The 17,784-nt window shown below is 33.0% G+C and overlaps 3 protein-coding genes across 3 annotated transcripts; 1 reads left to right on the forward strand and 2 right to left on the reverse strand.

Moving 5' to 3' along the window:
* The first annotated feature begins 124 nt into the window (after nucleotides 1–124).
* LOC116776279 (cyclin-dependent kinase 4) lies at nucleotides 125–3,957 on the forward strand. The gene is made up of 7 exons (XM_032669431.2): nucleotides 125–462; nucleotides 1,118–1,286; nucleotides 1,639–1,780; nucleotides 2,023–2,190; nucleotides 2,327–2,487; nucleotides 3,010–3,145; nucleotides 3,217–3,957. The coding sequence occupies exons 1-7, from the start codon at nucleotides 342–344 to the stop codon at nucleotides 3,301–3,303; spliced, it is 984 nt and encodes a 327-aa protein (XP_032525322.1). The 5' UTR covers nucleotides 125–341; the 3' UTR covers nucleotides 3,304–3,957.
* A 1,813-nt stretch (nucleotides 3,958–5,770) lies between these two features.
* On the reverse strand, nucleotides 5,771–7,875 carry LOC116776277 (uncharacterized). The gene has a single exon (XM_032669429.2). The coding sequence runs from the start codon at nucleotides 7,682–7,684 to the stop codon at nucleotides 6,479–6,481; it is 1,206 nt and encodes a 401-aa protein (XP_032525320.2). The 5' UTR covers nucleotides 7,685–7,875; the 3' UTR covers nucleotides 5,771–6,478.
* Nucleotides 7,876–13,547: 5,672 nt separating this feature from the next.
* On the reverse strand, nucleotides 13,548–17,526 carry LOC116776278 (uncharacterized). The gene is made up of 7 exons (XM_032669430.2): nucleotides 17,238–17,526; nucleotides 16,854–16,945; nucleotides 16,318–16,680; nucleotides 15,879–15,988; nucleotides 14,999–15,092; nucleotides 14,262–14,386; nucleotides 13,548–14,175 (listed from the first exon to the last, which is right to left on the reverse strand). The coding sequence occupies exons 1-7, from the start codon at nucleotides 17,360–17,362 to the stop codon at nucleotides 13,969–13,971; spliced, it is 1,116 nt and encodes a 371-aa protein (XP_032525321.2). The 5' UTR covers nucleotides 17,363–17,526; the 3' UTR covers nucleotides 13,548–13,968.
* Nucleotides 17,527–17,784: the final 258 nt, after the last annotated feature.

Below are 17,784 nucleotides of genomic sequence, written 5' to 3' on the forward strand. Positions count from 1 at the left end.
GAATTAAAATAGGTGGCGTTGGTTTACAAACAAATGTATAAACATACTAAATTGAAATGATACAGAACTACATGAAACTAATATGACTGGTTTGCATTTTATATTTGGTCACATAAAACACCAGGTGTTCCTTATACCCCCTCGCCGGTTTCCCCTCTTAAGTTATCCGACACAAAAGTTCAGACCAAACTTGTAAAGTTTATCGTAAATTTAGTTTAAAGTGTTTTTCCTTATGTTGTGAGTGTTTATAATGTAGTGTTAGTGCCAAACAGTTGAAACTAATAGCATTTAATTATATAAGTATTTCCTAAGCCAAATTAGTGAGACTATTGTGATTTATTATGTCAACTTCTAGTGGTAGTAGTTCCTCCCAGAGCCCCCCTACTATGGCCTCTATTAGTGATGTTAGCGCTTTATTTCAGACAGCAAAAAAATACGAAGAGCTCAATGTTATCGGAACAGGTATTTAACTATTAATTCATATAAAATCTAACCTAAATCAAATACCATGTGCCGGTCCATTCAAATTATGTTTTCGCGCATTTTCAACATATTATTATATATTCTGTTATATACAATCACTGTTTATATTTATGTATATAATAACAAGTTATTTTAATCGCAAAATTTTATTTTTAATTCGTTTTGTTATTGAAAAGTCGCTAAACAAGTTTCAATGTCAGCTTGTCCTTCCTTCATTGAGTTCTCATTTTTGGATTGTATCAAGCGGAAGTGTAACAATTAGTCCGTGGAAGAAAGAGATACATATAAGAACCTATACACTTCAATAGTTCAGAAAACTGATCTTAATTTATTTCTGAACGAAAATGACCTTAATTTCATTAAAAATAACGTTTAAATTGGCGTAATATATAATAATATTTTATGTACAGACTACAGATAACATGCTACAATCTTAAAATTACTTGCAACTTTGAAGTAATTTATTAATTAGCAACTATTTATTATTCATATGTTGATAGTGATAGGTTTAAATCTTATTTTTTTTTACATTAAAGCCTTTGACACACTATAAGTAACTGGCTGAATAAAACTTATAAAAAAAAAAATATTTACAAGCCAATGAAGATTCTTAGCATCAATAGTATAATTTTAGGTGCATATGGTACCGTGTACAAAGCTAGAGACCTCCATAACGGCGGTCAGATAGTTGCAATGAAGAAAGTCAAAGTAGCATTAACGGAAGACGGTATACCCTTGTCCACATTGAGGGAGATTGCCTTGTTACGACAGCTGGAGGCCTATAGACATCCCAATATAGTCAGGTATGTGTTCAAAAATTGTGGTTTTGTAATTTATTCTTAAACATAGTACATTAAGACCGCATTTATTGTTTTATAAAAGGTTTTCTGTAAATTAAATTATACTAAGTGATTCAAATCATTGACTATCTAACTGCTACCTGAAGATTTGTTCTGTCTGACATTTATGAAGGTTTTAAATTTGCATATTTGCAACAAAAACATTAAAATGTATTTATTAATATACCCAATCGAGCTTAGGATTACAAACTCGACTTAAAAAGTAATGAAAAGATCAAAAACAGCCCAGTTATTTATGAAAATTAGATTTATTTATAAATCTGGTACCTAATACTTTGCTGTGTATATTTTCCAGGCTCCTGGATGTATGTCATGGCGGTCAGTCTTCAGAGCGTGATCACCAACTAGTGCTGTTCTTAGTATTTGAGCATGTGGAACAAGATCTAGACTCCTTCCTCAAGAGAGCACCTGGACCGCTTTCAGAGAACAGAATAAGAGTGAGGAGACAACAGCTGTACACAGTCAATGATATGATCTGTCCAGGATATAAACTGAATAAGATAAAGATACAGTCAGCCTCCTTGTAGTCAATCAAACAGACTTTATCTTCATACTTTCCTCACTGGCACTTGTTTAATATATATACATAGAAATATCCTTATAATCCTATGTATAATACTTGGAGCAAACAGTTTTTCAGATTTCTTTACTCCATACTTATAACACTGTTATCTGTCAGAGCATGTCATATGACATCCTGTCCGGGGTGGACTTCCTCCACTCACACCGCATCGTGCACCGCGACCTGAAGCCTCACAACCTGCTTGTCACATCCAACGGCCGCGTCAAACTGGCTGACTTCGGACTCGCCAAGACTTACGACACCGAGATGAAGCTGACCAGTGTGGTGAGGGCCTTAGAATTAACTTGAACCTTTACATGATTTACTATCTGATGATTTTACATAGATGTTCTTTATCACCAAGGAGTTGATTCAATAAATAATTCAATTTGCTTCAACCCTATCACTTCCAAACCGACAGGTGGTGACCCTGTGGTACCGTCCCCCTGAGGTGCTCCTGGGTCTGTCTTACAACACGGCGGTGGACGTGTGGTCCGCGGGCGCTGTCCTGGCTCAGCTCCACACTCGAGCTCCTCTGCTGCCCGCCAGCTGCGACTCCGAACAATTGCACGCCATATTCAGGTATATAAATGACAATTGAAACGTGACTTTTTTTGTTTTTCCTATTATAGTACATTTAGAAATTATAATTCCTAATAAATTAGCCTTTAAAGTTGAACCAGTTTTACCTTTTACCCCTCCTTGGCTTTGTAAGCTGTAAGAAGGATCCTTTGATAATCCTAGCTGTGGAATAATCACCAGCTCTTATGACCTGGCTTGCTTGAATATCATGGAGCTGTTAGTAGTGATGGGTATAGTTAGACGAGTGTGTCCCTCCCAACTATTAACTTCTGTTCTCGCCCCTAACCCCTATAGCATCTAAAGTCACTCCTACACGAGTCCACAGAATATAGCCTAACTATAATTTAAGGATTTAATCTAGTACAATAGAGGAACACGGACAAAATTCTCTGTATTTAAATAATTTTACCGTTATTTACAAACTTTCTGCCAGGACGATATATATAGAGTTATTTGATCGTAGCAAAACGTTGCCAACATCAACGGACTAGCACAATATAATATTACTTGGTAATATTTCAGGCTGATAGGCCGTCCACCTCGCGAGGAGTGGCCGGCTGGTGTGTGCATAATGGCTGAGAGCTTCCCTGACTATCCACCCAAGGACCTGGCCGCTGTCCTGCCCAGGGTCCATCCGCACGCACTGGACCTCATTAAGGTAATAAGAAAGAGATATCTCTGACAGTTGCTTTCATAAAAGGAAATTTAATATATTATGTTCTTATTTAGGGTATGCTAGTCTTCGATCCCGCCAAACGTCTCACGGCCTTGGACTGCCTCGAGCATCCATACTTCACGGAAGAACCCCTCAACTAGACACTACAACCATAAATGTATAGCCAATGAGACGAGATAAGAAATGTAAACGAAATTTGTTAAATTCACAACAATTTTTAGCAATTTCTATTTATACCATCTAAAGGTAATTAAATGTTTATCGTCAATGAGAAAATATCTATGGATTTTAATTCGAAATCCATATAATTAATTCTATCAACATTTCAATCACAAAGAGTTTATTCAATTATTTACAAAATTTATCTCGTTTCGTTGTCCATATTAAATGATTTATTGTATAAATACTTCTCAATGCATACATTGACAAATGGTCTCATATGTTGTAATACTTATTACGTATAGTATATACACTATAGCTCAGTCGTGACACTGACGGTGAGCGACACGTCGCAGGTTCGAACCCGTTCCTTACACATTAAATATCTTTAAGATAACACTAGATAGTTGACAAGTGCCTTAGTTTTAAGATTATGTATAGTTTTTTAGAATTTTTTAATATGCCCACCAAACTGTAACCATATATATTTTTGTAAGCTATTTTCTATGAGATGGAAGACCACCGTCCGTCCGTGTGTACTGTTTATATATGATAAAATTGATTCATCTATTTTTATAAGATCTTATGTTCCTTAAATATAAATAAGGTATGGAATAAAATGAGAAACAATCAGTGACATGACTTTTATTGATGTGTGTATGAGTGAACTGGTCCGTGAGGTGTTCCAGGGTAACTATGAAACTAAATGACACTAATTATTCTACGAGTATTTTATGATGTTAAAAACTACATAACCCCGATGTGTCAATACTTTGCAACAACTGATATGCTGCTCTTTTACTCTATGTTTATATCACATCAAAAACACTATTTTAATTAAACTTTCAAGAATATTTTGGATTTCTAATACAGATTATATAACAATGTTGCATACACCAAATTAAAGTTAACCTTGTGCTCATATTTAACTAACTTTAAATTACACTAGATTACAGATAAAATAAATTTTGAAAAGATCATAGAACTTGTAAATATTGTAGCATTTCACATAACTAATGAATTTTGGATTTTTTGTCTAACTTCCAAAAGACATCATTATTTAAATAATTGAAGGTTAACTTTTTCATAGCTTTTAATAAACTCTGTAATTGGACATATTTTTAAATTATATAGTATCTCACACTTGTTACATACCAAATTTATATTAAGACTAATTCTCGTCCATAGCTTCGTTCTTGAACTAGTTAAGCGAATAGAATTACCAAACGGATTCATTTATTTAAACATGTCAATGGAGAAAATGTTTAAATATGGATACTGGATTTTATTCTATATTAATTAACCCTAATTATTAGATTTACCGTCTAACTAACGTTGTACTCCCGGCGTTAGTCAATGATTCAACAGGTGGACCTTTACAAGTCCGTTTAAATTCTACTCTTCATTTCATAACATCCCCAGCCTTCGATATAGGTATTCAATAGTACAAAATGAAAGTTATCATTTGTCAATCAATCACGATGCTTATTTAATAGCTACCAACTAAAATATGAATTGAAATAATCATTATTTTTTCATTTTGAAAATAATATTTAAATCACAATCGCTTAGGCTTTAGTATCGATGACATGTGGTTTGGATTCTCATATATGTAAAATAAGTCGCTGACAAAATTTAGTTTTTTCATAAATAAAATGCTTTAAAATTTGAAGACTAATAAAGTTTTAAACAGTTATACGAAATGAAAAGTTGAAAACCATATTAGTTTTATCATTTATGTCAATGTCACTTTGTTAGAAATTCATTTAGGGAATGGCGCGAAATTAATAATTACAATCTTAATGAAGTTTTTAAATGTACTTCGATTTTAAAATTTATATTTATTTTCTGTAGGACCAGTATACATATTCCTAGTTTAAATCGTCACACTACTTAAGAAGCGTTTTACGTTTCTCACTTCATAACGTATGTTTCATACTATCATGTTCGAGAATTGAATTTGAAAGAATGAATGAAAACTGTTGACTGTCCTTATGTAGAGTGACGATTCAAACTTGGAACAAGCATACAGGTCTATAAATGTTTATCAATATATTAGGAGCACTTACCAAAAATACAAGAATGTTTTTCTTCAAAACTTGTCACCAAATATAACTTTATGAAGAGTATGACCAAATTAACGGTGTTGTAAGACAAAACAGGTATAACCTCATATTATTAATGACAGTATTTTTACAATTCTTCTACAAAACAAAAACAGGTATCGGTAAACTCTTATTAAAATTACCGTGATTATTTAATAATAAAAATTTGATTATTATTATCACTGTTCTATTATATTTGTTAATTTTTTAATGGTATTACTGAAAATGGCGCGAAAATATATTTTTCTTTGCTCATAATGTATAAGTATTAATCGTAATATATTTTTAAAACCTCGCATAAAATATTTTTAGAATGCCATTAATAAAAATAAAACGAACAAAATATAATACGGAATATAATAAAAAATGTATAAAAACCTTTATAGTAAAAAACATAGTGTTGCTTTATCCTAAAAAATTAATTCCCTTAATTATTTACGTATCACAAGATAAATATTGAGTTATTAAAATAGTAGGGTAAAATATTAAGTGTTTAAAATCATGTCCATAGTTCATAGACCTGTAGCACATACAATATACATCATTGGAATTTATTTCAGTTAAGAAAGAAAACTATACATTCGCAAGTTTTAAAGAAACAAGATTACAAATTTAGCTCATTATTTTTTCATACAACGATTTTTAAATAAAATCTCTTATTATTATTAACCAAAACTAATATACAAAAGATATAATTTGTATACTAATTACATTAATAAATTTCAGAATAATATAAATCCCATGTAAATTTTTGGTCTAATTTAAGTTTTTTTTCAATATATTATACATTTGAAATTAAAAACCAAGCCAGCGGTATTACCTATGTCGTATGTGATATGTATTTCTTATCTGTAAATGGTTTCAAACATAGGTCTCCATAAATTTAAGGTAAACTGTAATGGCCGCCGTCATGGCGGAATTTTCGTGGGAAAACTGTGACCTTAACGATAACTAAATAATAATCTCAATACAATGTCATTGATTGACTTTAATCGATACCGCTTCTAATACTATATAAAACACAAGCTTTCCTTTATTCCGTCACGCGTCATTACATATTCGTTTTAATTTCACTTGTATCGGTATTTTCCGCGTCAGTCTCTTGAGTTTTTTTTCGGAAATTGAATATTTTGTCGAAGTTTATATTGTTCTGGTTGTAGACGGTGTGATCGGAGGCGTCTCCCCAACTGACCGGCGTGGTTCTGGCCTCTTTCGGGTCCTTCGTGTCTGGTGCAGTGGCCACAGTGCTCGCTACCTCCGGAATAGGATTTAAGATTGATTCCGAGTGAACACTCGGCGTCATGTCGTTCGAACCCTCGGCGCATCTATTCAGGAAGTTCATCATCCTCTCCTTGTAACACTCCGAGCTGGTCTCCGTTTGCTTCATCTTATTATTCTGATTCTTTAAGTAGAAACCGTTTTCGCTCTGAGCGAGGAATATTCTTTTAATTTTTCTGCTAGGATAATTGTCTATGATGTTCGGTTTGGTTATCTTACCAGTCATGGGCATCTTTTTCGTATTATTACCTTTGATCTTCGTAATAACGGACACGCAGTTACCTCGTCTGCCGTCCTCCTCCTTGTAACTGTTCTTCATACCCTTGTATGATATTTTCATGCTCAATATCGACCAGAGAAGCTCGAGGAATGACGCTATTAGTATGTTAATACACAACACTCTTTTGGTGAACATCTTCGAATCCTCCTCCTTAAACTCCGTGGAATTCCTCGGTATGATGAAGTGCGATTCATTTCTATCGAGTATATCCGAATGCTTTATTATAATGATGTCGCTGAATGGTATTTTCTCTTTATAGAAATCTGACAAATCGTTCTCGCTGGTCAACAGGAGAAATATTATCATAACAAAGGAAATTAGAGAGAAAAGTGTCGACAGTGTTGACATAACAAACAACCACGTTATGTTCCTATCAATGTACCACCTCACCGAGGCCAGGATGGAGGCGACACCGGCCGCCAAAGCGAATATTGTCACTAAACTCGGCGCCAGTATAAGTATGAAGCCGTTCCTGACATCTTCGGGTAGAGTAGAATTATCTATAGCTATGTCAGTCTCGATGGGTTGCTTGTTAGGGTTGATCAAAGCCAGACAAGCCAGCAGGAAGGATGTGGAAGCCAATGCGATGTGCACCCACGCCAGCCCTGACACGGTAGACGCTGAGTAGCGCCTCTCCGATGGATACAAATTACGCGTATCGGGTTTTGTTTTCACTTTAATTGTATAGACGTCCTCCATTTTATAACTATGACATGTCTTACACGAGCACTGATCTTTTCACGTAATGTATTATCATATTAAAGTATTATTCACAACATATTAATATGCCAAGGTTATTTTAAGTTTTAACGTCTTTTTTTTATGAGATTCTTCAAGTGAACGCAACTCGTGCGACTGTCATTTAAACGAATACTGGTGTGAACTAGCGACGGTAGAGTGTGGCCATCTATAAATTCAAAGGTTGCTCTTGATAATTGATAATTCAAGCAAATGTTGCATGAAACACTATAATAAAAAAATATTTCTATGACATGTTTCTCTTTAATATTTTTATATTAATAAATTTAACAATAAAACAGAATTAGTAGTTATTATATGCACATTTTTGATTAAAAAATAATCTTTTCAAAGAACAATACTACATATGGTGAATACATTATAATTTTTTTTTAAATAATTAAACCATTCTTTGGTTACAATAATATTGATTTTTCACATATCACAACCATAAAGATTGGGTAACCGTTTGTAGCGGGCAACACTTGTTATAACCGACTTTTATGATGACGTAGGGACATGTTTATTATTATGAACTTTATCGTAACTCACTAAAGCATATTTTTAATAATCATACCATCTAACAACATGTTCCTAGTCCCAAGTCATGTATCAAGATAGATTGATAGTCTTGTATTGTATTCAAAACTAACTCTTATTAAAATGCAACAAACTCTAAATTTGTTTGGAGATTAAAATAATAGTTTTGTACTTAATAATAAGTCATACGTCTTAATAAAAACGTATCCGTGCAAAAAAATTAAAAACATTGATTAGTCGTCGAGTGCAGATACGTTAACGGTTTCTAAAATAATTTTATGAACGTTCATTAACAGTAATTGTAATGTGGTACAGTTACGAGTAACGTAGAATTAGTTGATCGTAAATTCCTTGGTGTCTGACAATAATTGTTTAATAAGGGTAATATCGCATTTATTTTATGTTTTATAATTAAATGAAATTAAACTATTTGATTGTTCAAAAACAATTCGTGACATTTATTTTAGTTGAAATTGTATCATTGAAAAAAAAAAAAACAAAAACCGGTGTCAAGGAATATCGTTATTGATAGTGTTGTACAAATAAATTCCGTGTTGGTACCTTTATTTTCGATTCTCTTCTATAAAATAAGTTTTATCAATAACACACTTGGCATAGTGAGATGAAACATCATTACAATATATTCTAATATACAAAAAAAAAAATCAAAGAGTCAGAAGTTTAACTGTTAGCATAAATATCCTAAGCTAGCTTTAACGTGACCTCGTCCTACGGGTCATCAAAAAACTGCAAACCTTGCCCGTTAACCTTCAAGTTATCTTAAAATACGTGAAAAATTTTAAATTCAGTTAAATTATTAATATTGCATAAAAAATGCGTGAATCGTGCGCTTGTATTGCAATTTTTTGTCACGGTTTTTGGTAGACATTTTTTATAGGGACGTGAATGTACTGTCTGTCATTTATATATGTCAAACACATTAACTATATACATATACACCGTTCCACGGCTTCACTTGTATTTGATGTTTATTAGAGAGCCATGTTAAAGTTTCTGCTGTATTTCATTATATTAATATCTAAATGGATAACATCAGATAGGTATCTTAACTGTTTTGTTTGAGCAACAAAGATATATAAAATTAATTAACATTAGTAGGAAGTTATTACAAGGTCGTTTTAACGAGAACACATTGCATGAAGCGAACTCGCTTGGAAGATAACTTTTATGGTTTAAATTCTTCAATTGTCTAACAAATGATGAGCCGTTTGTAACTCATTGTTAAAAGTTCGATGACTTCGGATACTAGTTTTTGTTGTGTGGATTTTTATGTTGTTTTTTGCTTGTTTTAATTTAGTACCTAAATTAAAATTTCCCGCGCATTCAACTCGATGTCATTGCGTAAGTATCGTATAAAAATTTAAACTTGTGACTCTTGTAACATTGAGAATTTATTAGAGTGGTTTGGATTTTGTAAAATAATATTTGTTTTACTATTATTTAGGTGTTTTCTTAACAAAAAATTCAAAGATAATAGAAAAAAGTATGAGAAATAGAGAAGGTCGAAAAGGAATATATACCTATTTTTAATATTATTGTCTGTTTATTGATTCATTATTTTCATAAACTATTGAATATATTTTGGCTGTATAATATAAACTAATACGTAAATAATGTCACAGGTAAAAGAAGTGAAGTCCAAAAACTAAAATGAAATTTTTAAATTTGTAGCATTACTGAGTTTTAATTTTTTTTTTCATACAAGGGTTCAAATACGATGACAATTCAATATACAACTATTTACTATAAACGGTGGGAATATAAAGCTTCAATGACATCACACAGTCGTGAACATGACTTGCGGCCATTTTGTATATTTATAGTAATTATATTATATTATGTGTGTCAAATGTTAAGATATACTAGCTGTGAAGTGTGAACTTAGTATGGTGTTTACTCCTATACCGGCACACCGTCGTTTTTGTATACTTACTATAAGTTCGTATTGTCGCACTACAAACAGAGAGTTCGTGGCTTCTTCACAGATTATAGTAATTATCACTGGTTATAGAATAAAAAGCGAAACACGCTTCGTATGTAGTGTGACTTTGCAAACTTATTGTAAACATTTGTATTTATAGATATTTGTGAACAAAATCTTAATACCTAATAAACTACCAATTTGAGTATTCGATTTGACACTAAGAGTTAAAACGTGAATGTTTTTAGTAACGCATCTTATGAGCTTTAAACGTTAATACTTACAATCTTTGTGTCTGCACAGACCCATCCTAAGGACTCAGAGTTGCATTTTACTTGCCTATGACGTCATTGCAGAGCCAGTGGTTGTAAACAGTACAGTAGTGTTCAGCGCGTTTGTTTAGTAGTGTATTATAGCATAAATAGTAGCATCATTATGATTTACGGTGTGTAAACTGTACCATATCAACTAGTTTACGTTGCGTCACTAAAAACAGACGGTGTGGAGTTCTACGCGTGCTCTTATAATATAAATGAATCACTGCGAACTGCAGTTGTGGTAAAGCAACCGTAAGGTTACAGCGTCATAAGGCGGAGAAATGAGCCAGAAAACAAGAGAATATGCAACAAAAAGACCTTTAAGAAAACTAATTTCATCCACATATATGTTTGTCACGCTCTGATTGCTTTAAGTTGGGACGAATTTCAAAATATTTTTTCAATCGAAAAGCAATTGTGCCGAGATAGTTAGGTGTATAGATATAACAATTTTATTATCATGTCAGGATCTAATGAAGGGGTCCGCGAGAGGTCGAAGTGAGCCTCACGTGAATGACGCGTATCTCAAATGAGCTTACTATAGTAGGAAAAGTCTCATTACCCGTCCAAGAAGCTACCCCGGGAAGTTCGAGTTGAGCTTAGCTTGTAAACATCAAGAATATATTAATTGACTCGTCTGAACAGCAAACTTAAATGTAACATTTAAAGAGCGTGTCGCTGGACTCGCCGCTCTCCAACACGAAATGCATAAATACAAAACTGAATGCTAAATATTCGCAGAAACAGATGCATTAATAAATACAAAAAGAAAAAAAATGCAAAACTATAAAGAAAACCAACAAACAGATACCAGTTAACATTTAATATAATTTTAATTATTTTTATTATAACCAAAAAGTATCTATACTAAATCGAATATCACAGATAGCATAAGCAATGTATATTTTCTTTACGAACTTCCACCTTTTTGGAAGTCGATTCAAAATATAATACATATTAATTTTATTGTTAGCAATACCTATTATAAAATGTGTTTCATATTAACGAACGAACGTTGTAAAATAAAAATGACAGGCTATGATCGCTGTTAGGGTTCCTTATTCATAATAAAAACCGTATAGATTAAGATAATTACTTATCAACCTGTAGGTGCAAGAAGAGATCTGAAAATAATATATGATTACATAAGATGATAAATCATCGTATTATTTACATTGATAGGAATATTCAAGTTTTTAAATATATTCTTTTTATTTAAATTACTTGTATAGTATATATAAGACATGTTTTTTATATGGCCGTCCTGAACTACGCAATCATTGTTTAGTAGTTTCATATAAGCCGATGTCTTCCTGAGTTTCACCTATCAACCATCAACACAGCGTTACATCAAACAATGTCTTAACTTTTATTGTTATACAACTTACATACATAACATTTGAGTGTGTGAACCTAGCTTTATCAGTCTGTCAGTAAATTTCAACTAACATATGAGTTAGCTTACTATAAGTGTGTATCGTCACTACGGGAAACGGTTCGTGTGTACAGTATAGTGACCATAGACACATGTGTTAAACATATACTAAGTTCTCAAAAAAAATAACCGTCAGTAATGTAAAAAACTATATATACGAAACAGCGTTTAAATTAAATAAATCTCTTTGAAAAATACATTTTTTTTTATCTACAGAAAAAGGAGGTCATATATGACTACATTTTAAATCGATTTATCAAACGGCCAAAGCCGAACGGCCATCGCGTGATAAATGACATTTAAATCAGTGACGCCGTGTTTATTTAATGGCTTCAATATTAAATACGGTACGGAAATCTGAATGTGTGTTTTACCAGCATGCCACGGAGTAAAAATACATATTTACAATAATAAGAATATTATTTTGAGAATAACCTTTGAGTTAAGCTATAACGGCTATAGATAATTTGAAACAAAACATGCAATAAAAAGGAGATAGTTGGTATATGACAATAGAGTAAAACAATATATTTTTAAATCTTAATGTCGATAATGCGTGCAACTCTCCTTATAGTCGATTCTTTACATTCGCACGAATGAATATTGTTCTAAAGCCAAATCCGCGCTTTAGTATAATATTTGTTTTTTTATGCTAGTGTTATTGTCACTGAAATATTATTATCATATAATAATCTTGTGTTTCCATCATCGAGTCACTCTGAGGTTGAACTAATTGTCACTTACGCGTTTAAAACAACGACCATCTTACGAAATTTTGCCGCGCAAAAGTCACCGCCGAATCAAATGTCATTCGATATGACATTTAGTTCAGGAACGGTCTGCGGTTGAATTATCGATTACAATATTAAGCAATAACAGAACCTTTTTATAACAGTATTACGAAACTGTGTGGTTATCTGGATCTTATGATTTTAATAGAAAAAAGATTTGTTCTACTTTCACAACAATTATAATTTTACAAAAAAAAAAAATCTATCAAAAGGTTTTAGTTTGTAATGCGTAAGAAGTTAATTGTTTAATATTTTATAACAATAATTTTAGTTATTAGCGGACCCTTTTGTAACTAATCCAGATTTTTATAAAATTTTCCCTTAGCTTTTTAATAATCGGGATCAACATTTTCTCTGAATATGAAAAAAATATAAATACATATATTCAAATCCTCTTCTCATGTTACTAGTTTGACATCCTGCTAGTATTTTAAACGCGTAAGTGTTTCAGTATGTATGCATGAATGTTTGGTGTCCCATAACTGAAAAACAATATAATGGATTCGGGTGAAACTTTACAAACATATGGCTTACATAATATTATAAGCCATAGGCTGTAATTCGTCCTAAAATTCAATCTTCTTAGTACTGGAACACCTAATATCAGTTGTATATAAACTATGACGTCACGCGACAAGACCATAGATGTCGCTGCCGGTTGGGGAGCATATCTATTGTACTTTTCTCCCTAAACCTAATTCCTACTTCTAAAACTAGTCTGTGATAAAGATAACTCGTTAGTTAGATTTAAATCATAGTCTATATATTAATTGGAATCGGTGACTTTAATAAAACTCAATTTTCACATGTCTAGATGTTATAATAGGACAAAAATAAAACAAAATTAGCCAGACTATAGTAAGTGGCTTAAACGTATTGAGTTTTTAGGGTGGGGGTGGGGGGAGAGGGCAGGTGGAGGGGAGGTTTATAAGAATATTAACAGTAATTTTCTCATGCAAAATCATAAACTCTGATATACCTTACGAGTAACAATATTTGTCAGTCTTCCATCAATCACATATCACAAGTACTTTGGTCAATTTCACATTTCACTCTAACATACTCATATATATTTCTGATTTATCTTCTAGATAATAATAAACACGCCTAAATATTTCCCATAGTAAAACCAATGTAAACTTAGCACTAGCAACACTTTTTGAAATTTAATACCTAATTAGGAACTTGAAGTAATTTGGTTTGTATCTATAGTAAAGAGACTATCTTGAAAAAGGTTTCAAGCCGAAGCTGTTATTGGCCAGTCTCCCCCTCCCCCTGCCACAACCGACCAGGTTCCTGTGGGATCCAGCAATGAGCACATCTTTGAAGAACACATCCTGACCACATAGACCGATAGGACCAACATCCCGGGTAGGAAACTCTTCGTAACTCGAAGTCATCATTAAACTTTGGGCGCTTCTTAGTTTCTGCGAAAAACAAAACTCTCATGAAGAGTTGTACAATTTATTAATATTTCTGTCCAGTGTGAACGAGTCCTGCTGTGTAAACTGACCTGTCTTGTCTCGCTCTCCATCAGCAGCCTCTTCAGCACCTTGGAATGCTGCTGCGCCGCCTGCAGCAGCTGCTGAGACGAGAGACGAGACAGCGACGTGAAGCTGACGTCACACGCCTTCACACCTGGTTACAGTTACGCTAATAGTCATATTCAGCGAGCGTGAGGCAACTGTAGCAACTTTTTTGGTGGACCTTTTACTTGGCTTTTTACATATACTTATTTAAACGAGAGACCTTAGAACTGATGCGAATAGTTTCATGTTTGTGGGACCTTTACAAGTTTGGGTTCTAAGCGGCAAATTGGGGTCAGTAATAGTCAGCGAGTTTCATTTTAGTGGGCCTGTATAGAAGACGAAGAAGATCCTACTTTTGCTATATATTTAATCTGGCAACGATGGAGGGATGTAGACGCGGAAGAGTTAACCTTAATCTATCCTATACCTAATTTCTTTAAAAGCAAAGAATTTTTTGTGAAGGATTTTAGTTTCCTGGCACTTTGAGGAGTTCTCCTTCATTAAAAATGGCTGAACAAATATAAATGACATTACGTTATAAGTTATATATTTTTCCAACTCGCAATGAAAATCAGATATATCCGAACAGAAAGTATTGTGAACAATTGTTTTCATTGGAGGTAGTTTAACAACAGACAGTATTAACGGAAGGTAGTTTGTAAAAATACTTGCATTTTCATTACTTCATAACGTTCAAAAATAAGGATACATTCGCACTCACAGTTGGGCAGACTGAGGTCTATCTCTGATGAGTGTGGCGCCATGTCCGCACCCCTCATGAACTCACCGGCGCTGTCCACTGACGTGTCCCAGTCCTATACACAAAAATGGTCCACCCTCGTACAAATACATAATTTTAAGATCCCTCTCTATACAAAAACAAATTTGTTTAGGTAGAGAGAGAGAGCTTGGACGGTGGAGGTGAGCGTTTAACCTAGTTTGATAGTGGCCCCTTAAACCTACACCTGGGTCGCAAGTCCCGGGCACTGTTGAAGCTGCGCTTCCTGCAACTATGGACCCGGCACCCCCACGGTGAAGTGAATGATGAGAGGTATCGTCTCACATTATTATAATGAGATTGGAAAAATGATATCATTATTGACTTTTGATGAAAATCTTACTGTTAAATATTTGGGTGTCAGTGTTTCATACTTTCTCCTAAATAAACGGAAAACATATTACAAGACCGTTATTCATAGCTGATGTTGGTGACAACTTTTTGAATTACCTTATCTTGAGCAAAACAACTGCAGAACATTTCAAAACACGGCTGAAGTAACGACTAATGACTAGTTTAGGTAACACACAATAGAAATAATCCAGGAGAATAATAAAATATTTATATACCTAATATTGTCCCAACTCATAGGAAAATATGTTAAGAACTATCTATTACTTTGTGTTTGTTTTAAACACATGTAACCCACTAAACTCATTTTGATGAGATTTTTTATTACTAACAACCGTAGTATACACTACGGACAGATAAAAAATATATATCCAATTGAATTTGAGGCATTTAGTAACTTAAAAACAAACATTACTATAACTAAGACAACATTAATATTATAAAAATTATATAATAATTTAAAAATCCTCACCATGTCCATAGCCAGCTGTAACGGGTCTGATGGGGCCCACGGTGGATACTGGCTGGTACAAATATCTTGTAAACCATCCACTACATCCGTATGGACGGATGGATTATCAACTGTGATAAAGAATGACACACATATATGTACATACATACACACACACACACACACACTTATATATATATATATATATATATATATAAAACCAGTAATAATTAATCACAGGTCATTTTTAAGTGTCCAGGCTGAAGTTTCCATAATATTAGCATATGCTATTCCATATTATCATGCTATTTTGTATATCAGAGATATTTTCTTATAAGAAACAAAACTTTTTTAATGAAATTCATATGAGTTAGGATAGATAATAAATGATTACCATCCAAGTCCAGCATATGAGGTAAAAATTTAAAAAGCATATCAAAATTCCTTCCTATATACATACCTTCTGTGCGTACATCTGGTGCTACATGACCTGATCCTATGAACACAGCGGTTTCCATCGGCCAGGTGCCTTCAAATTCTCCACAATCATTCCAACCCAGTATCAACTCTTGAGGACAACAGGCTTCATCGACTTGTCTACTTTCCTGACATTCGGAACATGTTGCCAGATTTTGTGTGAACACATCATTTTTGTCCTCTAAGTCTGCTAAGCTGGCCGCTTTCTGTAGATTAGCCAATCTCTGTATAGTTTTTGCTGTTTTTATTGTGTCCGTAACATTGTTTTCTGGCCATATGTTGACCGGTTCCTGCCATTCCTGTGATAGTTCGGGACTCTTCGGAAATGTAAATTTTTGATTCTTATCTAAAATCGTAATACATGTATATGCTTAAATACAAATTAATTCTGTTTCAATAATTTTTTTTTAACATTAAATTACTAAGGAAATAAATGTCATAGAGATTTTGTTTACATTTTATATTCAGAGAAAAAGACTCTGTTTGATTGCCAAATATTAAGAAAACTATTAATCTCACCACAATCAGATTCCACAAAAGCGACATTCAAGGGATCGTTTTTATCTATTACTTGCTTGTCTTCGACATTGTATGTAGTATTAAGAATTTCCCTGTAAATAAGTTAAATGTTAGAGACGAAAACTCTTCATCATTCCATGGATTCGCCGTGCGGGTGCCGGGTCCATCGCGTTGCAGGAAGAGGAGCTAATAGGTTTAAGGGGGCCCTATTTAACGCGCGTTAAACGCTCACCTCCACCGTACAAGCTCCTCTCTCTACCTATCTACGTAAAGACAAAGTACGAAAAAAGTTATTTTAAGAGACGTTTACGTATAGTCTAATTATCTAAAATTCAACTTATATAATATAATATATTTTATTTTGTTGTATAAACAATACTATACTTTTCAACATATTTTTTTGGTGGCTTAATTCGGTTTGATGACAGTTTCCAATTATTTTGCTTTTTATAAAACTCCAAACGGTATATGGCCACAAGTTCAGCTTTTGAAGATTTGCTTGTCGACATTTTTTGTATTTAAGTTCCTACTTAAATTTTGTTATACTTAAATTATCTATGATTTTGTTAAAACAATTAACCCTCATAGTAAAATAGACGTATTAACAAAATAGTATGTTGACGGTAGGTAGAAGGTAAATAAAAAATTTGCGTGTGACAGTCAAAAATCTTCGAGGATTCATAATTTGTAGTACAAATTTGGTATACCACTATATAGGTATCAAAATAGTTGTTATATATTTTTGGTACAAAATACCAATTTTTTTTTTTATTTTTGGCAAATTCACAGAAATAGTTAATTTAATACATATATGAGATATTGTCAGAGATAGAATTTATATTTTATTTTTAATTTTTGATAAAAATATGTTCCAAAATGAAAAATATTTCATCTAAAATAATGTTTATTGTTTAAACACTTGTTTTCTACT

The sequence above is a fragment of the Danaus plexippus genome, chromosome 28 (assembly GCF_018135715.1).
Source record: "Danaus plexippus chromosome 28, MEX_DaPlex, whole genome shotgun sequence".
Lineage (NCBI taxonomy): Eukaryota > Metazoa > Arthropoda > Insecta > Lepidoptera > Nymphalidae > Danaus > Danaus plexippus.

Coding starts and splice junctions, on each gene's coding strand:
- LOC116776279 (XM_032669431.2), top strand. CDS start 342: ATGTCAACTTCTAGTGGTAGTAGTTCCTCCCAGAGCCCCCCTACTATG. Junction 1,287..1,638: donor AGACATCCCAATATAGTCAG/GTATGTGTTCAA, acceptor TATATTTTCCAG/GCTCCTGGATGTATGTCATG. Junction 3,146..3,216: donor ACGCACTGGACCTCATTAAG/GTAATAAGAAAG, acceptor GTTCTTATTTAG/GGTATGCTAGTCTTCGATCC.
- LOC116776277 (XM_032669429.2), bottom strand. CDS start 7,684: ATGGAGGACGTCTATACAATTAAAGTGAAAACAAAACCCGATACGCGT.
- LOC116776278 (XM_032669430.2), bottom strand. CDS start 17,362: ATGTCGACAAGCAAATCTTCAAAAGCTGAACTTGTGGCCATATACCGT. Junction 15,093..15,878: donor TACAGCTGGCTATGGACATG/GTGAGGATTTTT, acceptor TTTTGTGTATAG/GACTGGGACACGTCAGTGGA. Junction 14,176..14,261: donor TGGAGAGCGAGACAAGACAG/GTCAGTTTACAC, acceptor TGTTTTTCGCAG/AAACTAAGAAGCGCCCAAAG.